This window comes from Vicugna pacos, chromosome 15 (genome assembly GCF_048564905.1).
Source record: "Vicugna pacos chromosome 15, VicPac4, whole genome shotgun sequence".
In the NCBI taxonomy this organism is placed as follows: domain Eukaryota; kingdom Metazoa; phylum Chordata; class Mammalia; order Artiodactyla; family Camelidae; genus Vicugna; species Vicugna pacos.
Genome location: NC_133001.1, coordinates 20,493,272 through 20,519,342, shown reverse-complemented (window position 1 = coordinate 20,519,342; position 26,071 = coordinate 20,493,272). Strand labels below are relative to the sequence as shown.

General features: G+C 36.3%; 1 protein-coding gene and 1 long non-coding RNA gene across 4 annotated transcripts in view; one reads left to right on the top strand and one right to left on the bottom strand.

Moving 5' to 3' along the window:
* LOC140685688 (uncharacterized) overlaps positions 1-26,071 on the top strand; it is a 261,132-nt gene that overhangs the window by 162,851 nt on the left and 72,210 nt on the right. The window lies entirely within an intron of this gene.
* Positions 1-26,071, bottom strand: part of EFEMP1 (EGF containing fibulin extracellular matrix protein 1) — a 58,863-nt gene that overhangs the window by 9,719 nt on the left and 23,073 nt on the right. For both annotated transcript variants that reach the window (XM_031675548.2, XM_006217732.4), the window contains exons 5-8: positions 6,628-6,750; positions 2,803-2,922; positions 1,712-1,831; positions 339-458 (exon numbers count right to left, since the gene is read on the bottom strand). In XM_031675548.2, coding sequence (XP_031531408.1) covers positions 339-458; positions 1,712-1,831; positions 2,803-2,922; positions 6,628-6,750 — 483 coding nt within the window. The remainder of the gene's footprint in view (positions 1-338; positions 459-1,711; positions 1,832-2,802; positions 2,923-6,627; positions 6,751-26,071) is intronic.

Sequence of the window (26,071 nt, the reverse complement as noted above, 5' to 3'; positions counted from 1 at the left end):
CACACTCAAACTCGTGGTGAGATATTTTAATAACTGAGTCTTTTTCTGGTGAATAATTAAAGAATATATATTAGAGATTATGTAGGCTATATAGAAGGCATATCAATATTTTATTAAAATTATTTAAATTTTAAAAAGAAAGTGATTACTTTAAATTTTGAAGAAAGTCACCCTTAATACTGTATATCCTCTTTATGAGACATGCATATCTCATGATGAACAAGGAAAGAAAGGCTATATTCAAAGTACAAGTAGTGAAAGTCTGTGTAGAGAATCCTGTAACTTCTTCCCTGCTTTTCCTGGTTAAAACTTAACAGATATGAAAGCAACAAACTTACCCTGACATGTTCTACTTCTCACCACTTGGTATCCCTGGGGGCACATACACGAGAATTTCCCAGGTTCATTGACACATTGATATTGACACAGGTAGCTTGAGGTTCTGCATTCATCAATGTCTGTTGAACAAGAAAAGAGCAATGACAGAGTCGAAAACTTACATGTCATTGTTTTGTTATTTTCTTTTTAACACTGAAAACTCTGAAACAGAAATATAATACTTTATAAGAAGCTCAAGTGCAAATTCTAACAATATCAGCTCATTTCCCCTAGAACTTCATAGTACAAAGAATTTTTCTTACCATCAGTCTCACTGAAATATTGCTGACAGTCTGGTGAATCCTGGAACCTAACAATACTAGCTGAGCAGACTGAATGAATTGGCTCGTGGTTGATGCTCTTCATGTTGGGCTTGGCAGATCCACCCATGGTGCAGATTCATATTTGCCTTCTCAGAAATTGGGTGGCTCTGCTTCCAAGTTCATCTGAGTTTTGAACTCCAAGTCCTATTCCTGTGCTAGCTTCTAGAGGTGATGTCCTGGCAGCGTCTGGCCTTCAGGGAAAGAATGCTTTGCATTTCTCAATGGTACTGTCCCTATAGTTTGCTCAGAAGTGCAGAAGCAGCTGTCCAGAGCCAGTCCCTTTTCATTTTAAGCACAGTGGCATGATGTGAGGCCTTTCTGTGTGGAACATGATCTTTCTAGCCCCAAGTAAAGCTGGGAGGGTTTGCAAGGAAGTCAGGAGTATCAAGTGTCAAGGGCATACCCTTCAGAATGTCTTACGCCTTTTGAATTACATGGTGGAGTGTGCACGTGAAATGGACTCTCAAGGTCATCCCTCCAGTTACATGGTCCTCTTTTTGCTCATGTAGAAAGTGAAACCAAGGCACCTTAAGTACACAGTGGCAGGAATGACTAGGGACCAGGTCTCTTGGTTTCTATTCTAATGTTCCTGACACGCAATCAGCTATTTTTGAACTTAAATATGCAAGGCAGTCACTTGGAATTCTCATTAGGTGCAGAATCTGATTCAGTAGGTCAGGACTGGGGCCTGAGATTCTGTAGTTCTCACAGGCTCCCAGGAGGTGCCAGTGCTGCTGGCTGTTGCATCACAGCTGAGAAGCAAGACACTGAGCACTCTTTCTAATTACTAGACCCAGCCTATATCTAATATTTCAGTTATTGTGTTTCTTCTCCTTTTTCTTGATAACATACTAAAAAGCCAATGTTACAATTGAACTAAATTAACTGGATTTTAGAACAGAATTTCCATCAATAAAATTTTATTTCTATAGACAGGTACATGCTCAACTAAAGCAACAGCAATCACAGGGATTGGACTATTACTACAAATTTTTTGGAAAATAGTTTACCTTCACAGTTGAGCCTGTCACTGCTTAGCTCGTATCCTTGATTACACTGACAGATGAATGAACCAAGAATGTTGTAGCATTGCTGAGCACACTGATTGCTGGCATCACATTCATTTATGTCTGAAAGGCAAGATTATATGCATTTATGTATCTGTGTCTTTAAACACAGCCTTGCTCTTTTGTACCTATGTCATCTGATGATAAGTGAGTAATTCCCTAGCTGAATTCTTTGAGCTGCAGAAGCTCGTTGGAGAACATCCATTCAGGTTTCATATTTGTTGGAACAACTTCAAACATCTGTCATACACTTCTTTTAGAAATACTAGAATATTTTTTTTTCTGGGAATGACAGTTCTGTGTTTGATGAATCTTTCCAAAAGAATTTAATGATTCTAATAAATATACATTCCAGTATCTATTTTCTTTTATTGTTGTTCAGATGCAAAATGCCAAGTCTATAAATAATTGATATAAGACACATACTGATACGGTCTCTCAGCATGCTGTAGTGAAGATTTATCTGTGCTATTTATCACTTTTTAAATGGGCTCTGTTAAATTCCATTACAATTATAACATAAGCCTTTGAGACCCATACAGAGTTTTGCAATGCTCTGAGGCACTGAAAATATTGTGAAAAGGCATTTTTCCTGCACTAGATTCTTTCCATGTCATGCCAATCTTAAAACTGTGTGCCGTGACATTGCATTCTGAAAGGGTAGAAGAAGCATGTAAAAATCAGATGCACTTTGAGCAGGAAGCTTATGTATTTGAACTTGCAGTAACCCCTGTGGTACCTTCAGTATTTATATTGTGTACTGTTGACTAATTGGTGTGTGTATATCAGTTGATCTGTAGTTTTTTATTTTTATTTTTTTGATACATTCACAGAGGAGAATTAAAGCCAAGGCTTAAAATGGTTCCATGCACATCTTGATGTGTTTTAAGAAGCAGATTTGTTTTTGTCTTTTCAGCTTTATGCAGGGAAGTTGATAGAAACCAGTTCACTCAAGAACATAGAAAACTAGAAATACTGCAATGTGGGTTGGGAAAACAGAAATCACTCAGGATGACTGTTCCCAGAAGACTTACCTACACAGGTATAGTTGTTTGCTGCCAACTGAAACCCAGGACTGCACTGGCAGTAAAATGATCCTGGCGTGTTCACGCATCGTTGGTGGCAATATGGAGGGATGGTGCATTCATCTATATCTAGGTTATCAAGCACACACACAAAGAGAACCAACTTACTGACTATCCAAATTATTGACTATGATTGAGCTGTTTAATCTCAAATTCTCAGCAGAGCATTATTTAGGAAACCTATCTAGAGACCTCATTTTAGAAGTAATTATTTTTCTTTTCTTTTTAAAGTAGAGTATCTGTGCTTTAAATATACTTTGGTCTGTATTCTGCAGTTAAATCAGATGTTAAGAACAAAGACTTCATATACCTGGATTCATACACCTAGTTGGATGGGTTGAGATTTTAAAGAGAGAAAAGTAATTAAGATTATTTCACATATAAATGAGAATGTCAGGTTGGGAATCTGAAAGCTTATTTATAATGACAGAAGTAAAAAAGAACTATGGAAGAATTGAGTATGTAGCATAAAACTAAGAAAAGGAGGTATGTGCTGTTGCTCAGCTGGTGACCTTAGTGAAGTCACTTTAATGTTTGGTATCTAGTTTTTTTTCTTCTGTAAAACGTGTATAGTAGTGCTTGCTATGTGTATCTTAGGAAGTTTTTGTGAGAATCATATGAAAGAACACTGTGGAAGGAATGGGATGCTAAACAAGTTACCTCTTGACACACTTGATGAAGTGTTCCAGCCCATGTCCTTCTCGTATAAATATTTCCAACTATAAAATGCTCAACTGAGAACTTGCAGAGTAGGATTAATATCTTAGAAGCATAATAAAATTTAATTAATTCATGACTCTACACTTTGTGACAACTCCAATATGGCATATGTAATTTAAAATAACAATTATGCAGATCAATATAATACTATGTAGTAACACTATCTTCTGGTAAAAAATGAAAACAAAACTTTATGCTGAACTCTTCTGGTATTTTAATAACTAAAAGTGTGAGAGGCAGTGTGCTCAAGTGACCTCAAGGTAACCTGAGTTTAAATCTTTGTTCTGGCATTACTAGGTCTTAACCTCTCAGAGCTTCCTCTTCTGTTAGTAATAATACAACAATGTGGTAGAATTGTTGAGAGGATTACATGAGATAATGTAGGCAAAATTTATTGCATAGAACAGGTAAAAATAAATGGGAGCTATTAAAAATAAGCTGCAAAATATATTTGATTTAACTTGAATTTTGAAATAAACAATAATGATATTCACATGGCTTCCTTCCTAATTTATTAGGTGTCTGATCAAATGTCACCTCAGGGAGGCCATCTCTGTCCATCCATATAAAATATTTTCTTCTGCCCCATCTATCCCCTTATCCTGCTTTATATTTCTTTGTAACCACTGACACTCCTTAACATTGTGTTATGTATTTTTTTGTTTCTTGTCTGTCTCCCCCACTAATGCTTGGCAAATAAGACATGTCTCATCCTTTGAGGTGGAAGTAGAGTATTTTTTGTCTGTTCACTGCTGTATGATTTATTAAGAGACCTATCACAGGGCCTGGCCTAGTAGGTGCTCAATAAATATTAGCTGAATGAATGGAAACTTCATACTAATTAACAGCAATTTTAACACAGTTATTCCTAGTACCTAATATTACAGGCAAGTGCCAATATCAATAGCTAATTTATATAAATGGTACTTTCTAATAGCTCTATGAAGGCCATGATCTTGTAAAGTCTGTTTACCACAATGGCCCAGCACTTAGAACCTGGCACAAAGTCAGCCCTCAATAAATATCTGATGAATAAACAATGCATCTCTTCTCAACCAGTAAACATTCATTATTATTTGCTAGCATTGTTGTTTGTCAGTGTAAGTTTATAATGATGATAAGACATATGTATGTTCTACCTGTCTTGAATGGAAACAAATTACTGCATGAAATGATAAGATCAACAATAGAGAAGTGTACAAGGGATAGAGGGAGCACCATTCTACTCAAGGGGTGACCTGCTGACCACTACTGGTCCACAGAGTATTTGGATCAGTATGCAATGAATAAGTACAGAAATTGAGAGCATGTATTTAGGAATAGCAATTTGGTGTTACTGCAACATTTTAACTGTACTTTACAGAAGTATTGATCTGTAACAGATTGGAAATTTTTAGAAAAGCTTGAGAATTACTGGCATAGAGGAGGGAGTGATAAATTATATTTCTGTAGATCATGGAAGACTTCCCAGAGAAAGTGACCTGGGATTTGAGAGTTGAATAGGAGTTTGTAGGAATGCATGTTTCTGGTACTGAAAGAGCTTATGTAGAGGCACTGAAGTGTGACACTGTGGTGTACTGGGGAAATATAATTAGTAGGACAAAGCTGGAGTGTAGGTTTTTTTTGACAGGAGAGGGATATTGGTACAACAGAGCTGGGCAAGGATTAGATTGAGGAAGACCTTATATGCTCTGTTGGGGAATGTAGTATTGGTTCTGTGGGTAGGGGAATAGCAGGGAAGCCACGATATTGGATCTGAATTTAAGAACATCTCCTCCTACCACATCATAAAGGGCTCTAACCATATGTTCTATTCACTTTGATTCTTCCTATAGTAGGCTGGGTTAGTTCTTTTTCTATACTTTTTATACCCTCAATCGTTTATTTTCCTGACTACTAAAGTGGGCAAAACTTTGGTGCCTGTGGAGTTTTCCACACAATTTTCTCCTCAGTCACAGCTTCAGCCACTATGAACCTTGGTCCTTCCTCAGAGGCTGGACACTAGCCCCAGCACCTAGGCACAGCACCATGGCAGGCAGAACAGGTCCAGGGTCCACCAGGAGCTCAGTATTGATACCCTGACAATAGCTCACATTCTCAGGAGAAAATCGATGCTGGGTTGCCTGTCCTCATATTCTCTGTTCCTAAGAGAAAATAAAGACTTTTCACTGATATTATGGTAAGACGTGGTATTTAAATCAATGGACAGAGGGAGTCAATTATAGAGTTTCATCCTGGTGCTGGGCCTCCAGCTTAAGCCCAGAACACTTTTAGTTTACTTGTTATTTGCCAGTCAGCCTCTGCATACCGTGTTCTTCCAGTCATTCAAAAAACATGCATAGCCCATCTTCTTGGCGGGCACTCTTCAGGGACTGGAGAGACAGCAGTGACACAAACCAGGTCTGGCCCCTGCCCTCAGGGAGCTCAAGTAGAGCTCTCAAGTAGGGCACGTGTGTTGAATTCCTAGCACTGCACCCCTTTGCAACATAGAAAATGTTTAGTACAAGTCTGTTAACTCATGACATAATGATAGCACACAGCTATTCAACCCAGGACCCGGTTCTGTTCTAAGTACTCTTGCACGTGAGCTCCTAAGACAGAGGCTAGTATGATCTCCAAAGCACTAAAGGAAAAAGCGAAATAGAGTATTTGCCCAAGATCTCAAAGTGAGTAAGGGGTGGAGCTAATTTGAACCTCACCATTTTCCCTCTAAGCTATGCTATGCTAAAACCAGTGAATGAAACCATCAGTGTCTTAGTGCTAGGGCACCAAATAACTAATTTAAAATGATTTTCCAGGTTGTTTTTGTGATCTCATTCATACCTCCAACTTCTGCTTTTGCTTAGTTTAACATGTAACTAACACTCTGCTATCCAGAATATGCTCTACCTTTAAGGTTAGTTCTTGTTAATGTGGAAAATGGATCGGTAGTCAATGAAAGAATCAGCACTATCATTCTCCAAACAAAGATGAGTGCTTTGTTCTGAATGTTTGAGGTTTAAACAGTTAAAGATGCTCCAGACAGGACTTGGTTTAGTGCACTGTTTTACTTACCTACACACTGCTCTCCTCGCTTCTGATACCCAGGAGGGCACTGACAGGTGAAGGAACCGCGAAGATTGATGCACACCTGGTCAGCTCTACAGTTGTGCGTCCCTGCAGTGCACTCATCTATGTCTGTTAAAGACATGCAGCAGAGAAGGAGTTTGAGTCAGTTGTGAAGATGTTGATATTTCTTCCATTTTGCCATCATATTTTTCTTAAAGAAACCAAGTTTTCACTCTATTTTAAAATCTTACTCTGTAATACTTTTATATTGGAAATACTTAAAATAATAAATTATTTCAAATGTTTGGAAATAATTTCATAGACGCCAGCGTGTACCACTTAGATTTAACAAATGCTAACATTTTGCCATGCATGCCTCACCTCACTTTGTTTTGTTAAGAAATGGAACATTTGAGATATAACTAAAGCTTTCTTCTATTCTCATACCTGTACTCACTCACCTACTACCATCCTGGTACATGTGAATCCTTCCCTGAGATGTTCTTTATACTTTTTGTTATACAGATATGTGCCCATTAGAATATCCAGTATTGTTTTCTGTGTTTTAAAGTGTAAGTGAATTATATGATACTTGCTTTTCCACCCAAAATATTGCATTTGAAATAATTTCTAGTGACAAGTCTCTAAAAATCTGCCCAATAACTGGGTATAAATCAAACTTTAATATTACACATTCCTTGTTGGTGGGGGTTTTTTGATTTGTTTTTTTGTAAACTTTAACATAACGTGAATGTATAAACGTTTCATTGCAAATTTCAAAATAAAAAGGATTCAATTTGATCATATTCCTCTAGGAGAGAGAGACTGGTGTAGTTTAAAATGCATATTTTCCCAAAGCATTTCACTTCTGGGAATAATTTACTAAATGTACCTTAAGGAGTAGGTAGAATATCATTCTAGAAAAGTACAAAATGCTCAGTCATAATACAAACCTGTTATAACAAATTTCTTTGAAATCAAACTGTGCTGTAAATGTGTGTGTACATTCATATTACAATAATTTATAAGTGAAATTTAATTTTGCCTTACCTACATCATCTTTGCATTCATTCTAATCTCTCATATTATGAGGTCAAATAGCAGGTGAAAGAAGTGTGAAATTTTGGCATTCTCCAACAACTTGAAGACTCTAAGCTTCACTAAAAAATATCTAAAATTTATAATTCCTAGATGACAAATTTTGCCTAAAAACTGAAACAGGCTTAGGGGTGCTTGGATCATCACTGTGGTAGACTTTGCTTTGGAAGAAAGTGTGGGCCAAAATTCAGTACCAAAAGAGCCATCAGTAATTAGAATTTATTCCTTAAATCCTACCTTCCCTTTAAGAAGCTGAGAGAGTAGCCCTTGGTGTGTTGCCTTTCATCTTTCTTTATTTCCAAAAATAATTGCTGTGCTTACACTACCCAGTGTAATAATGTAGGAAGTTCAGGTTATAAGAGAGTTGTCCTCGAATACCGGCTTTGGTTAGATGGGTGTGGAAATGATAAGAGAAATTCTTTCCAAAAGAAAGAGGGAGGGGTGATGAAGAATACTCGAGGGATGTATGGCTGTTTATTGGATAATAACCTATAAAAGCATCTACTTAACTAATGCTTAGAATCTGGTTTTAAACTTTCAGCAAATTTTTTTGTTACTGTTTATTTTTTGTTTTGAAATTTTTTATTCTTATTATTTTCAAATCAGTGATTATGACTGTCCTTTTTGTGGACTATGCAAACATACAGCAATCTTGCTTTGAAATTATCTGCTCTTTTTTGTGTCTTTTATTATTTTCTCATATGTACTTGATGAAAACATTTCTACTGGGGTTTCTTCAGAGCTTTATGACTCGCTAATGCAGAAATGACAGCAGAATTCCTATTGTTTTATGTCAAGAACATTTGCCAACATTTGCAGTGATAACAGCTCTGAAAGATACAGCAGTGTGAGATTCAGATGTGGCAAGTTTCCTCAGTACAGGCTGGCAGAAGATCAAGGGCCCAGGCTGGCTGCTACATTTTCTAAAGCAGGCCTCACCAGCGACTGTGGCTTTTCTTTCTGAGACATCCCTCTGCAAACGGCCTCCACCCCATTGCATTCCTGATGTGATTTCCTTCCTACTTTTTATGTCGTTCAATTCTAAGCCTCTTTGATAAATAAGCTAACATTTCCAGTGGAATTAATATATCATTAAATAGATTTTAAACATAAAAGTTGTGCTCCCTGGACCTATAACTTTTTTAAGAACCAGGTCTGTTTACCTTCTGAGAATTATTTAACAAAAATATTAGGTGAGTTAAAGTAATTTAATAAAAACAAACAAAAAACCAAATAAAATACTACTATCTTTAGTGCCACTATATTCTCCTTTCTCTATCAAAAACAAAACTGCAACAGGATTCATCTCACCTAGAATTGACTGGCGATATTTTTAACACACTTTCTACTTACCTGGACTCACTTTTAGTTTTAGTGCTTTCAGATGGGAAACCTCCCTGAAATTCAATAAAACACAGTTGCATGAAACCCCCTTCAAGAAATTATTCCAAAGGAGTTGAGTGCATGCTTTATCATATACTTTGAGCTGGATCTGCTAGTAAATGAACTGACTACATTTTCATTTATGGATTCTCTGACTTAAGTTTAGAATATTTATCCTCTTTGCTCTTAGCAGGTTATCTAGTGTTGGCGATAGACTGGATTTCTTTGAACTAGCTTCAAATATACCATCAATGTATCGGTTTATATAAATAACACGATTTTATTATTTTGAAAGTTGTACTTTGAGATCCTGTTATTTTTTTATTTGCACATCTATATGAAGTCATTTAAGAATCAGCTTACATTGTGAAACTCTTTTATGCTTGTCTTTTCTACTTGTATGCATTGCTATTTGTCTTAAATACCAGAAAGTTCAATGTGATTAGAATCACTGAAATATACTACTATGTTAGAAACTCAAAGCAGAATATCCATCTCTATGCAGATGCACGAGAAGCCCTGGCTCTCCCACGTATGTTTATGAAAGTCCTCTGTAGTGGCAATACTTGTACTGGTAAAAGCAATGCTTTATTCATAAAGGAAACTACTCAGGTCAGCCATGATTTTCCTGATAAATCTAGGAAACAGTAGTCTGGGGAGTGGAGTTTTTGTTCTGTTGTTCAAAGTATCTATAAGTTATCCTTGACAGTTAAACTCACTAGGTTCTTTAGGCAGACAGTCAGTTAACACATTCCCTGGGCCCTGAACCCAAGCTCTTTGAGGAAAGGGTCTAAAATATTACTTTTTCCTGTGTTCCTAGTACCTTGCAGAGTGCATGGAACATGGTGGGTTTTCAAAACATATTTGTTCAATAGATGAATGAATCATGATTGTTTGCTAAGAACTGATACCTAGAGTTTAAAGAAAGTAGGATCAGTGTTTTATCTCATGGAACTAAACATTTACAAGGCAGAGTAACAGGCAAGATGTAGGAAACACAGCAAAATCAGCAAGATGTTGGCAAATGGAAATGGCTGTAAAACAACATAGTGGAGAAGTGCAGAAGTTAGGAGAAGAAGGCAGTATCAGAGGTGGGTGGTCATGGAGGGCTGGCCTGAGGAGGTGAGTTTTCAGATGCATTTTGAAGAAGATAAGGGACCATGGATTGGCAGAAATAGGAGGCTATTTCTAAGCAGAAGGCAGATCACGTTAGAAAGCACTGGTAAGAGAAAAGCAGTTTACATGAGAAGAATGGCAGACAGCTGGAGTCATCACAGCTGGAGGTGCTGTGTATGAGGAGTCTGGTGCAGAGTCTGGTTAATGTGCTCATAAAGTGGTAGCTCAAATCATGAGCAAAATTCAAGGCCTTAAAGATGAATTAGAGTTTGGATTAAACACCACAGGAAGCAGCTCTGAACTATGTAGACACAGCCTAATGTAAACATTATCAAAGTACAGAATAATAGAATGTGCTTCCTAAAATATCACAACACATAAATCAACTCACATTTCATCATCCTAATGCAATAAGAATAGCTAATGGCAATATTTGGTGATTCCCTCATTTTTCAAAAATGTGCCCACACTCTCCCTTCTAGTGATTTATACTATTGTAGGTCTCTCTCTCTTGCTGACTTTGGCACCATGATTGCTTTACATAATGCAGCTGATCTTTACTCCGCTCTTACTCCTAGCCTCTCTATCACACTTTATCATAGACTGTCAATCTATGGAACTGCATATTTGGTTTTCTCTCAAAGCGATCGGAGGCAACTGTGTCCACATCTCTGTGGTGTCCATTAAGTCCCTGCTTAGGCCCTCATTCTCTATGTTTTTGGCTCCTTCCCTTTAGTCTGACTCATATTTCCCAAACCCCTGACTCATGCTGCTTTCTCTCTCTTATGCAACATTTTAATCTCTGCAGTGTTCTTTCCATAATTTGATAACTTACCACGACATGGAGTCACTTCAGTGTTTTCATGGGCAAAGATTTTATGTACCTTAAATACTTTGGATGACTGCTTAAACTTTTCTAATTTGTGCCGTTTTATATTTAGGGAATAATTCAGAACTACTTTAGAATAAGACACCATTGACCAAATGGTGTATTTGATGAGAATGCACTGAAATAAGAGGAAGGGGACTGAAATTATTTTTATTCTGTTACTACCTCTGTGATCTAGGGCCCTGGCATCAATTCTTTTTTTCTCTGTTTCTCCATCTGTATAATAGACCGTCTATCCTTAATGATAATGCCACAGATTTTTTTAAAAGTTCAGAAATTTCAAAATATATCTTTTTGTTTCCAGGCTGTAAACCCTTAGAGTAAAATAACCATATCTTTACCAGTTCTGAGTGGAACACTGTGCATGCCTTGTAAATACTATTTGATAGTTGAAGAAAAGATAGTGGTTAAATTCAGGTTGCTGCTATTTCTCGATCTGTGTGGATCTAAAACCTTATTATATCTTCCCGAACCATATTAATTTAATTTCATAAATGGAGTAAAGTAGACACAAAAGCCAAGATTCATGTTTCCTATAAGGGGGTGTTACTTTACTCCTGGCTGCTTCTCTTCCTTCCTTCCTTCCTTCCTTCCTTCCTTCCTTCTTTCCTTCCTTCCTCTCTTCACCTTCTTAGTGATTGAGATAGACACTCTTCTGCTCAGACTGATCGGTCCTAATCTTTTCTAGTGACAGGACAGTAAATTAGTTCCCAGCAAAGTACTCTTTCTACTTTATCTATGAAACTTTTTGAATAAAAAGGATTCATTGGTGAAGATCTTATAGTTGTTTGGATATTCACCTTATTTTTCTACATAATCCTAGAAGGTAGGAACAATTTCAACAAGTGCTGAGGCATTGCTGTTTTACTGCTGCCTCACCCATTGATGGCTATTAACAATGATAACCTGAGTAATCAAGACATTATGTTGATTGAAATATGATTAAGGATAAGGTATGTAATATTTTATATAACTTCATATACAAATTTGTTAAAATTCTAAAATTAACTGGTATAAAAATAGGTAAATGTTTAGCAGTATTTAAATGTCTATTATTTGACTAGGAAATCAGATTTACAAGCCTCTGTTTCAATCCTAATAACAGCCCTGTGGAATAAGTGGTCACATTACCTACAATTTTTGGATGAGGCTGGAGGATGCCACCAAAATGTAGATTGATGTGTGACCTGCCCAAGTTCACATAGAGCAAAAATTCAAACTTTAGATTTCCATTTTGCCTCTGCAATTTAGGTCTCCAGAAAGGCTTATTTGCTAAGAGTTCTGGATAACAGAAGTTTTATTGTAGTCAACATATATATAAATTTCTTGTATACATGTAAATTTCTTATATACATAAAATTTTCTTACATGTATATTACATAAATATATAATTTTTCTTAGAATTAAAGAGAGTTGTTAATCTGTATAGTGTTGATTCCTCCCTTGTGTCTTTCTTCTACATTAGAATAACATTAATAGCTCTCCAAGTCTTCTGTTTCCCTCCCCAGTCCTTAGCCAATTATCAACAATTTTTGTCAAAGACTTTCTATTTCCCTTGCTGCTTCTTTCATAGTACTGGAATCAGATTTATCTGGGCCAAATGCCCAGTTCTAGTTAGCTTTTCACCCCTCTGAAATTATCAGTTAGAATTCACCCAAGCTAAGCAGTTCTAGTGGAGAAAATAAATACTGATATTAAGTAAAAAAGAGGACTGTCTTCATCGATGGCCAGCAGTAGATTTATAGTTCTAGATTCTTATCTGTTCTGGCAAAACAGATTGTTAAAAATTTAGTGTGCTTTAAATGATAAACAAAAGTATCACCAAAATCAACAAATGTCAGACTCCCTGATAGTTCATTTCTTTGTTTTAGAGAGTGGTGAATCAAATGTCCTGGAAGCCTTTGGCATTGCACTGGGTTCTAACAGAACCTTGAAATATGTTGCTCCCATATGGAAAAATCATGTTACATGTGCTTGGAATTGCTTTACCAGCAGTGATGATAGATTCGCACTGCAAATCGACTCCCCTCTCCCATCTAGTCTGCCTTGTGGCTAGTGGTGTTCATTTGCAAGATAATTGGATGAGGTTAGACATACAGTTGTTCATGTCCACCTAACCTCACAAACTCATATCTAACATTCATAAATGTGGGGGAGGGAGAAAATCAACTGGTGAACATGAATGATCAACTCGTAACTCACCTGTACTACACACAAACCAAACCAACCAACTGGTAATAGACTAAAATAAGAGAACAAGCAAGGAAACAAAGACCTTAATTCTCATTCTTTAGCTCTTTTTACACACTGGCAAAGTGAAGCTTATTCCTTTTAGAATCTTAAGGAAAAAACATTTTCTACTGATAAATGATTGTTGTCAGGGGTGTTCTCTGGCATACCGATGAATAAGTTTCTTCTTAAACTTAATTAGCCATTAAAAAATGTCTGGGAAAAGATGACCCTGGTATTTGGTGTATTACGACCAATCATCAGTCTACAACTCTGTGGAGGTAAAACCGTATTTGAAACAAGCAGCACCGTCAGTCTTTGGTCTAGGGTAGCTCAGTACCAGTAACTAAAGACTCTACATGAAAGTTCAAGCCCATCCAAAACAAGCTGGGGACATACTTCAACCTGGCCTCCAGAGGAATTTGCCCATCTTAGGGGATGCCTTTTCACTGACATTTTAGTTATGCATTCCTAGTGCCCTACTTCTTCACCTTGCCCCTCCCACCCTCCTGTTATCCTCAGCTCCAGATTCAAACCCCTGAAGAGTGGTGAACTGAATGGAGACTGAGTACATTCAACTGAGTCCACCATGCCCTCCCTGAGCACTGTGATTTGATTCCTGGTGCACCTCCTTACACCTCCTGAGGCCTTACAGCTAGATTAGTCAGTCTCTGTAGACCAGAGGATACATATTCCTGGCTTACCCCTTCAGGCCAGTCATCACTTGAGGTCACATAAGCCCCTGGCTATGGCAATGCCAATTATAACAAGCATGGCTTGGTGACCTCCTAATTGTATGAGACTGATTACATTATATTTGTTCATTCAACAATAAACAGCCTTTGTGCCCACTAAACTGAGGCATACTACTAAATTTGCTGAGTGCAACTTGGCAATACTTCTCCAAATTATTAACTGCCTAAGACCTTTAAAATAAAGTGTGTCTTTGTGCCTCCTGCCTTCACAGCATATTACGTTCTTATGTGTATTTTCCTGTCCATTTCATTAAATCATATTTATGATGTTTCTGCGCAATGTTTCCCCTCATGCCTCAGGATCCTTATATTTTTCTGAATTCCAAATGGAGAGGTATGAGGGGTGTGACTCACCAAATTCATACTAAATTCCTTTTTCTTTTCTATTTTTAATTCAAAATTCCAACACAATGAAAAGCAATGAAAGCATAAATATGGGTAAATCTTAATGAATACTTACTTTATAAAACAGCAATAGTAAGGTCTTTTGTGATTTATTAAATATTTAGAATTATAATACATGAAAATAATAGCACATAGGTTGGCAGTAAGGTAAATGGAATTTAAGTATTTTAAGGTCCTTGTATAATCTGAGAAGAGGTAAAACTACTAATTTATTTTAGACTTTGAAAAGTCAAGGATAAATTAAAGTATTCCCTAGGGAAAACATTAGAGGACTAGTATAAAACTACAAGTCTAATTCAGGGGAGAATGGAATAATACAAAATAGTCCATCATTTTAGACAGAAAGCAAGAAATGTACAGAACAAAAAAAGGCAAATAGTAAAATGGTAGTTTAAACTTAAACATATCAATAGTTACATTAAAAGTAAGTGAATTAAATGCTCTTATTTTCAGGTTTATTACAGAAACAACACCCAAATATGCTGTTTCAAAAGAAATAATTTAAATATAAGGACATAGATAGATTAAAGAAAATATACTATGCAAACACTAACCAAAAGAAAGTTGGCTTTGCAATATTAATATCAGTCAAAGTTGACTTTAAGGAAAAAAAGATTACAAAGAATAAAAAGTAATACTGTGTAATGATAAAAGTTTAGTTCACCAGGAAGATGTAGAAATTCTAAATTTAACTGCATTTAATCACATAGCCTCAATACAGATAAAGCAAAAATGGGTAAAACTCAAGGGTAAAATGAATAAACACAGTAAAAGAGTATAACATACCTCTCCCAATAATTAAAAGAATAAATGTACATTTTCAGAAATGAATAGAAAATATGAATAACATGATTAAAAACTTTGAACTAACTGACATATTTAGAACACTGTACAGAATATATGATCTTTCAAGTACTGAGGATACATTAAAAGAAAATGACTATATGCTGGTCTTAAGACAGATGTAAATAAGTTTCAAAAATTGCAATATACAGATTTTATACTCTAACTACAATGCAAATAAGATAGAAACAGCAACAATGAAAACAAAACTAGAAAGATCCCCTTCTTTTGGAAAAGAAGACATATACTTCAAAACAACTCACAGTTTAAAGAAGATAACGAAATTGAAATTTAAGACTATTTCAAACTGAATGAAAATGAAAATGTTATGTATCAAAACCTATGGGGAAAAAATGACAGCCCTTAAAAGAAGGCCTATTGCCCCTCCTCTCTTTACATTATCCTTATCCTTTCCCCCTACTGTACTCAATTTACAAGAAAATACAGATGAGATTTGTATCTGAGTTAATGTGGTGTGAGAGTAGACTTGAGGATTTTGAATGGGTGCTTAGAGAAGAAGGAAAAGATCTTGTCTTTCCAAAGGGCAGGGCTAGAATAAATGGGTAGAAAGCCAAGAAAAACAGATTTTGGTTCAGTGAAAGAAAAAAAAATGTGGTCATTGGACATTTTAATGTATTAAGAAATAATAAGGTTTCTATCTCTGGAAATATGCAAATGGTGCAACGTGAATCCCACTAGTGGGTAGGGACTGGTGTTTAAAATGGAGTTTAAAGATGTGTTAAGATACCCCATGTAAATATGGCAGAATATTAACAGGTTTTGAATCTGGATGGTGGGTGTCCAATGTTCATTATAGATATATTCAACTTTAAGTTTGAAAATGTTAATTAAAAAATATTGAAAAATAGATGCTACATCTACGCCAATATAGAAAGTTGTAAGGCTTCAACAAGATTAAATATCTGTACTTTCTCTCTTTGACATATGGTACACATAAATATATCTTTGTATATGCACCACATATATTGTGATGTTTACTTTATGCTTTATAATTTTTCCTCTAACATCTGAAAAACTTGCTGTATGACAAAGTATAGCAAGGGAAGGTCTCAGCTTAAGTGGTTATTTATTCTCTCTCTCTCTTCTTTGAGCAAGGAAGTAGGAAATGCTAGACTTATTAATTCCTTGTTCTGTATTTAAGGATTTTTCAGGAAGGAAGACGCTGCAGGCTTCATTATATTATGGGATAAAACTATTCAATGTTCAAAATATTAAATGTGAGCAACTATCAGCTTGTTTCCAAATCTTTCACTAAACCAGGTGAGATCTGACTTTTTGGTTTTGTTCCAAATTGATCCCATAGTTACCATTTCCCTCAAGTTATTCATGAATTATCATGCATACTTGAATTTAATTTGCTGATAAATTGTGTTTGACATAATGTAGTCTGTGGGGTTTCCCCCACTCTGTGTTAAAAAACACTTTTAGTGATGTGAAGCAATAGCATTCAAATAACTCCTGAGTATTATTAGTTCAAGGAGTACCTAAAGGCAATAAGGGAAAAAAGAAAATACTGCTTCATAAAACTATGACCTGGTGAGTGTTTTGATGTTAAAGACTTATCAAGCTAGCATGTAAAATAGTCTTTGGACTTTTAAATGAATTTGGGGCATTTTACTTTCATTTCCATTAGAAGTGAAAATATGTTTGGAATACACACACACACACACACACACACACACACACACACACACACTGAGATCTCTTTCAGTTTTAAAAGTCTGAAATTAAAGCTCACTCTGCTGAATTCCTGAACACTGTTGTAAAAAGGATTCACTTTCCAGCTCTTCTCTCTTCTACCCTCTCCAGCATAAAATGCTGGGCCCTGGGAAACCTGAATAACATGTTCTTGCTTCTTGGGGGCCATGATCTTTTCTTCTTCCCTTCTTTCTTATTTTTCAGCAGTAACTTCTCCCTCCTAATCCGTAGAATCAAAGGAGGGTTTAACATGGTCACATTTCTGGACAGGATTAAATGGCTCTGTTAGCAGAGTGGGATGAATAGAAAGTTCTCTTCAATATTTTCGTGCACTACTGTGTACCTGTAAAGTTACATACTTGCCTGGAATTTAGAGTAGCTTAATGCTTGTTTGGCAGCATAAACTCTGAAAAAAAATCTTGCAGGGAAACATGCCGCATACTTGGTTTCTGTCTGTAAAGTACAAAGGGAGATGGACCTGTGCCAGTATGTAGTTGATGTGTTAAAACGTAGATGCCAAACTAAGTCAGTCTTCAGGAGAATTTCTTGGCATGAATAAACACAGATGAAAAAAAGGTCTATGTTCTTAGATCTGTTATATATACTTGAAATGATTACTGCATGGATCACATCCGTGGAGTCTATCATATTCCAAGTTTTCATTTTAGAAGAAACTGGAAACATTGAGCAGTTCATATTGTTAATTTTAAAATTAGCCTAGAATTATTTCTCCCTAGAAATGTAATAATTTGTTTATGGAAACCTTTAAATAAAAACCTTTGGCTTCAAGCACACATGCAGTTAATGGGAATGACTGCCAGTGAGGCTGCCAGATAGGTGTAAGGAGGTCCCCTGTCAGTAATCTTCAACTACAGATCTCTTTCTGTGGCTTTCAGAATGAGAATCACCATACTATTTTCTCACATAGTATTTTTAAGTTCTAAATTATTTTATTTGAGATTGTTTCTTTCTTTAGTTGCTGGGTTAGCTTTTTTCTAGCCTTATTATACAAAGAATTTATTATACCAAGAATTAGAGTTTATGGGATGACTTGATCTTTTTAGAAAGTCTGAGAACCACAGAATAAATTTTTTCCTTATGCAACTCACTGACAGAAAGATATGAAATATGATTGAGACAGAAGAGTGGGTAAGATCACGGGTTTTAGAGTCAGATAAGTCTCAATTCAAATCCAACCAACACCATGTTTTCAGTATGTGTCTGGAGAAAGTTATTTTAACCTTTCCAGGTCTCACTGCCACATCTGTCAAGTAGGGATAATACCCATTTCAAAATGTTCTTGTGAGGACTAACTGAAATAATAATGGCACCTTAGGCACACTAAAGGCTCGATAAATCGTGTTTAACACTGAGAAGTTGCTACACGTTGTATATCAGGTCAGTACTTCTGTTATAGACAGATGGAAGCAAGAAAACTGCAGAAAGTCTGGGATTTTAATATAATTTTGTATGTACTTGCGTATAATTACACATCCTGTCTTTGTTTCCTTGCTCAATGTCATGTTTTGAATGTGGTCGTATAACTGAAATCCAATCAGGAGGAACAACGATAGCATTGAATGACTTCCCTTCCTTTGGCATATTCCAGAGGAACGGATGCAAGAACAGGCAAAATCAGCCTTTCTTCCCTATAAGTTATTTCTCATTAGTGAAATTGCAAACATTCAAACAAAAGTGATCTGGCAATACAAAAATAACCTAGCATCTGCATTTCATAATATTTTGTGATTTGAAAGGAGAGTTGGTGGACCCATCCACAGAAATGAAGTGTTAATGTTTATGAAGACTACTTAGCAAACAGAGCTTTAACTAGAGCTCTAATCAGAACCTATATGTAACTGAGAATTTTGTGTGAACAAGATCACACAAAAAGCTGTGAAAATGTAAATTTCAGCAGCAATTTTTATTTATTATATTGATTGTGTCAAGGGACATTAAGGTCATCATCTTTCAAGGTAGTAATGAAATTATAAATCAGAACTGGAGAACAGATGGGGAATATTTTCCAATGAGAAAAACTGCATGTAAAGTCAGGACAGGTATTTCTCGGTGTTTATTATAAGGACAAGGCTCAGCATTAGACTCTAAAATGAGAACATAGAATGCCTGACATATCAAATGAGCAGGTCTGAGGGGTCTCTACAAAACATAATGTTGATCTATATTATTTGTAGTCAGTGAAGCATCCATTCAATCATATCACACAGGAGAATTTTATTTGGAGCCAATCTTTGTTTGTTAAATGCTATGCTAGTAATATAGTAAAAAACCATGGCATATTAGAAAAATATCCTTTGGAAAATTAATTTTGGCTTCTTTGAACATCAAATGACCTCCAAATGCTTTCATTATAGTCATAGGTAAATTATATACGTGTATATGATAGAATGTTATTCCCATATTAAGGGTATAACAGAAAAAATTAATAGGAAAAATGACAGAATTTAAAGCTTGAGGGAAAACACTTAACTCATGGTCGCAGGGTGACAAAAAAGCAGGTGACAAGGCTGACTTCCTTCTTTGTTGTCTGCTTTTCCCACCTTTTCCCCTCCTGCATTTCTGACTCCTTTTTCCTATTTTAGTATTTGATTTTTCATTTGCCCTTTCTCAATTTCACCTCAATCACACAGACCATTCTTTTAACTTGAGAACTCAGACTCTGCCACATCCAAGGTAGTGTGAGGACCATCTCCTACTGGTCTGCAGGCCTTGGGCACTGCTGCTTCAGCAATGGTGTGAGAGTGCTGTTTCCCTGGCTCAGGGTTGTGGCTCTCCAGTGCACCCCTCGGGAGCTTAGCTGCCCTTGCCATTTTCATCTCGTTTGTGAGGTGGGCTGCTGTCCAGGCCCCTACAACTCCAATACCTGCAAACACATGTTGCCGCTTGTCTGCCTTTGCCTGTGAGCCTCTCTCCACCACCTCTACCTTAAAAGGATAGATTCCTTTTCAAGGTCCAGCTCATGCCCACCCTTTTTAAGCTTCTTTTCCCAGGTTTCTTTCCACTGTAAGATCCACTGTAAGATCACTATAGCAAGCAGCTTGTCCAACTGACCTCTGGGACAGCTGTATCCACAAATTATCCTTGTTAAGAAAGAGGAATAGCAGCAAACTTGCTATTTCTAGAAAATTCACTGCCTTGGAGAGATCTTGGACAGCTGCCCCCTGTCCTTCTCCTTAACTAGACTCACGCTAATGATTGAGTATGAAGGGGTACCTCTGGCATTTGATCTGGCTCAGGGTACTAAACTAGTCTTTTTCTGACTACTGAATTCTAGCATTCTCCATTAGGAAACTAGCAGCTGAATAACCCTAGACACACATCATTGGCCTGTGTAATCTTATAGCTTTAATTGCTGAAGGTGCCAATTGAGCTCTCCATTAGGTTTGATGTGTAAATTCTCGAACTATTATATTTCAAAGTGGCAATACTTAAGATAAATAACATTCAATGCTTGCATAGTATTTATACAATTACACTGTCACTACAACAATTTTTTTAAACAAGGCTAGGGGATGCTATGTATGCCAAATAAGGTGAATGTGTAGAACCTGTTGTGGCTTCTGCAAAGGCTGAGTTACAGTTTCATTTTCGAACTACTTTTCCAGTAAGTTTTAGTACAAATTTTAGGATGGAACAAACCTCAGGCAGTAAAAATCCTTTAAGAGTTTATAGTTGTATTCTGTGTGGATAAAAATCATAATGGCCTGGAACAATGACTAAATGCTGAGTGGAATTTTAAAGCTAGATTTGACTTTTTAAGCTTTTCCTTGAGCTAAGATACTTCCCCACTGGGTTATATTTGATAAAGATTTAAACTTACAAATATAACTTATTTTTATAATGAAATTCATACTTAATTTGCCTTTGTAGCACTGGTATAAATGAAGAATACAACCAATCCTATTTAACTACAATAAAATTATCTTACTGGGTTAACAAATTCAGAATTTAGAAATAAGTTTTAAAAACAAATGATGTGTTTACCTCCTTTGTAAGCAACACTGATTATGTCACTTCTCACAGTCTTCAGGATGAAATCCAAACTTTTTAACATGACATACAAGGCCCTTCATGATTTGACCTTAACTTCTATCACATACTCCTCACTGAATTATACAGAACACTTGTTTTTCTTCTGCCTTTTATTTAATGACTTTAGCAAATGCTGTTCCCCTGCATGGAACATTCTTTCTCTTTCCCTCCTTTCCTCTCCTCAGATCATTAAAGGCTAATTCCCACAACTTCCTAAGACTGAGGCCTGGAAGTCTCTGAAATGGGACTCAGAATGCCACATTTCTTTTACTATCTACTTACTCAGACTGTGAACTCTTTGAAGGCAGGCACCATAAACTTTTATCCTTGTATTCTTGGCACTTACTGCGCTTTGCTCACAGTAGTTACTCAACTCAGGCTTATTGAATAATCTCACACTTTGAAATTACATTTAAGGATCCAGCTACAGGATACCTCTGTGGTCTCATGCCATCTCCCAAACTGTAAGTAACAAGGCAAATACTAAAATAGTTTCCCCCATCTTATTATTCCCAAATCCAATATAAAATTAAAAAGCAGATCTAGACAACTAAGATCATCTCCAGCAGACCCCATTCTTGAGAAGAAAAGTATAGACATGACTATTGTTTATGAAGTGTTCCAGAATGGACACTTAAATAGATCAATAAATGGACAAACCAGGTACTTTGCCTTTTGCAAAATTCCAGCTGTGGGTAGGTCTTCAAAAAACAAAAACAAAAACAAAAACAAAAACAAAAAAACAAAACAAAACAACCCCCACCCCAAACTAAACAGTATCAAGACTTAGTAAGCTCTAAATCTAGTTAAAATTCCTTTTGATTATTCCGTAGGCTAAACTATATATTCTTATGTTCTTAAATTTTTACTTTATTAGCTTAGCAATCTAGCCTCATCCCCGCTCCAAAGCTGCTGTTCCCCTTTTTGTATTCCATTTAAATTCTTATTTTTAAACAAAGATAAATTTTAGCTGGAAATGCATTTCCTCTAGACATATCAGGAGAACTTGTTGCTCTCCTCTCTTTAAAACCAGATTACTCCCTTAGTTCATGCTTATTTGCAAAATGAAAGGTAGGAGACTCACTGGGAAGAGTGGGCTTATGGATAATTGCCTCTTGCCATAATTTTCTATAATTGCAAAACCCTTGTTATAACTAGGGCATGACTCTCCTTAGGTTGTATTCATTGCATTTTGCAGTGTCACAGCCTTAAACATGTTAAAATAAAAGAAACTGCTGTTAAAGGTCTATGTTTAGATATAGTTTACGGTTAGAGATTTGCTCCATATTCCTTCAGCCATACATTATGACTAATGAACATTGTACAGTTTAATGGATGTGGAAGCAGAAAGGCTCATTGTTCAGAAGATCACTTAAGGGCTTACTTTGCTCCTAATTGGTTATTTCATAGGGTTGCAGGAGCTGAAATTATACCAAAATGTTACAGACTTACAAATTTGATATTTACTTTTATAATACCTATGAATAAATGTATTGATAAACAATATTATAAACTGTTTACCCTACTTGGAGTGGAACTTGTTTAGAATCATCATTGACTCAGGAGAAGCACTTGCATGCAAAAATAATGAATATGTCTGTTAGAAATCATTTTAAACAAATTATTAAGTTATTATTATGAGTCTAAAAATAGTCCTTATGCATAAAACTCTCTCTTTATACCTCTTATTAGCATTGTTACTATATGTACAGTACTTGAAAGTTAATGCAATTCTTTCTTGAGAAGCTCACTCATTTTTCAGTACATCAGACTGACATATGCCCTCTCTGCCCTGACTCCCTACCCCAGTCCTATTAGGGTGATTTAACACATTTAACTGTATGTATGTACTTATTTTTCCTCCTCATCCTACAACTATCTGTAGGTAGCATTTTTATTATGTCACTCCTTATTAAACTCTTTCACTAGTTATGACAGTGTAAAATTTAAATGGCTTAATCAAGAATACAGGGTTCTACATAAATGTCCTCCAATGACTTTTCCTATCTTGTTTCTTGCTTCCCCTATAGTAGCCCCTCTTTCCCTCACCCCAAACTGTAATACAATACTGTCACCATTATTCTGTATATGGGGCATCCACCCAGCAAAGCTTGCCCTTTCTCTTCTCAGGTTTATTAACACCTAGCTCATCCTTCATGATGCAGATCACATCTGCTCTCTCCATAAAGCCCTAACTCACCCTTGGTGCAGCAACCAATCCCTCCTCTGGACCCCTCCAGTGCTTCTTGGTAATCACCATTTACCATTGACTACACAGGGACCGAGGCCCTCAACTTGGGCTTTGTTGACTTGAATTGTTGAGCTGAATTACTTGTAATGGTTAATTTTCTTTTCTTTTCTTTTTATTGATGTATAATTGACATGCATTATATTAATTTCGGGTGTATAACATAACCATCTGATATTTGCAGATACTGTGAAATGACCACCACAATAAATCTAGTTAATGTGCATCACCATACATCATTACAGAATTTTTTTTTCTTGTGATGAGAACTTTTAAGATCTACTCTTTTATAGCAACTTTCAAATACACATTACAGTATTATTAACTGTAGTTCCCATGCTGTACATTACATCCTCGTGACATTATTTTATAACTGAAAGTTTGTATGTTTTAATTCCCTTCACCTATTTTACCCACTGCCCACCTCTGGCAACCACCAACCTGTTCTATCTGTGTATCCTTTAATTTTAAAAAATATGACCATATCTTACCTCTTCAGATAGACTGAAGGGTCCTTGCAAGAAAGGTGATGTGTCTAGGCATCCAGTACAGTGTGAACACTTATTAACTGAATGCATTGCTGCATAAGTTGATGAATAAGTGACCAAAAATTGAACAAATGAATGTATGAAAGGTGCAGATTTCAGGGTATAAGTGGAAAAATATGTCCTTAAATTTACAATAACAATTAGGGGTCTATTGAGGAAAAGAAAGGTGGAGTTCTTAAAAGCCAAAGCTCTTGATATTTAAATTATCCTTTAATGTCTACAGGGCAAAAAAATCATGGGTCCAGCTAGAATGGCCAGAAACGGGCTCTTTTGGTTCCATAATCACTGTGTTGAGCCCTGTGTGTTTAGGAATTTAAGATCAGCGTGAAGTTATGATGACAACCTGGCCATACAAAGTCCCCCTTTCCTTCTATACAAGTAGGGATCATGACCTCATTCTCTGGGAAATGAACTCTCCCCCGAAGCATTTGAGGACAGCTTTTCTGAAAGATTAAATGAACTGCAAAATAGGTCCAGGACAGGACCGATCTTACCAAAAGAGCATGCACGAGTTCTGGGGGAAAAGTCATTGCTGAGTTATATATGTATTTTTTCTTCTGAACCTTTGAAAAGATCAACTCTGGTTTCAGTTTAATTTTTTTTTTCAAAAGAAACCTACATGGCCACTTCTTCAAATTTGTTCCAGATGGATTTAGTCATAGAATGATTGATTATCCACTCAGTTGTGAGCTATGTGGTTAAGCTCAGAAACCTACAACAAACTGGTTTGGAGCTGTGTTTCACGGTAAGTGGCAGAAAGGATAATCCTTAAGCTGTCATTTTAGAGTTAGTGATGAGGAAAGAGGAATTTAGTGAGGCTACTTATGTCAAGAGAATGTATTAGCAAATGGATGGCTGAATATGAGGAAATCTTATGAGCATAGTGCTTTTTTTCCCCTCTGGACTTCATGGTAAAGTGAACCAGATCTGACGGGGAGCCCCTCGGAGGGCTGCCCCAGCTCTCAGTGCCTGCTTCATGGACCAGACCAGCCTCCTGGGATTGCTCCAGGCCTGAGGCCAGAGGCCGGCTTCTACCTGGCTGCTAAGGCACCAAGTTATCCTACTACCCACTCAACAGCCCACAGAGGTTTTTATTATTGGCATCAAAGACACCTGAGAAAACCTGGACACTTAATTCTGGGGGAGAGTGAACCAAGGAGAAAATGTACTGCTCTCCATACAGAGCTGTATTATGTACTTTAAAAAGCAATTTAAGAACATTTGGTCCATTTCCATTTTCTTTAAGGGAAAAAAAACTTTCCTTTGGATTTTGGTTACTCCTTTTTAATAGCTGCATTAGCCTTTTCTCTATTCCTTCCCTCTGTTTACATTACAATCTGGCTACCAGAATATTCTTTTGAGGAGACTAGATGTGGTTGGTGGCCTTTCCTACACGTCACCATCTGATTTTATAGATCCTCCTACACATTGTTCAATTTCTTGGTTTCTGCTGTCATTGATTTTTTTTATTTTTGCTCATATATCTTTTCTCTTTTCCTTTGATTGCTATTCTACTTCATTAGCACCTTCTTGTTTAAAAAAACAGCTATTCTGTCTCTTATCAAGATACCTACTCCTTAGAGTCTCAAAAAATTTCATCATGTTGGATTTTATGGCTTCTGAATTTTTAAGTCTTACACAACTTACTTATTGTAACCTTAGGTCATATTCAGCACATATTCAGTCTCGTAAAATTTTGAGGCAAAAGAGAAGATGTAAACATATTTAAATACAAAAATGACGATTCTAGGCACAGGCTTTTGAATAGGCTGTAGGAAGAAAAATGTGACCAAAACAGAACAGAGATTTCTGAGAGAGATGGAGAACATTTTCCATGATTCCCTAACAAATACACAAATATCACAGATGTCTAGGACAAAAATTCACACTGAAGCAAGAACAATGTTTATTAAATTTCTTTTATATAATAGACATGTGGGTACATGCTAATCTGCAAAAATAAAGGAAGTTTTTGTGTTTATTCATAACGTTTTTGTTTCACGGATATTGTTTATTTGTAGAGTGGAGTAAAGGAGGATTTTAATTTTTAAAAGTTTAAAAATCAAAGGATATATTTGTCATTATTTAGGAGTGGTTTTGGGCAGGATTGATAGCATTTTAGAAGTCCTCTGTCCATGAAGAAGAGAAGGGTATTCTATTCTAA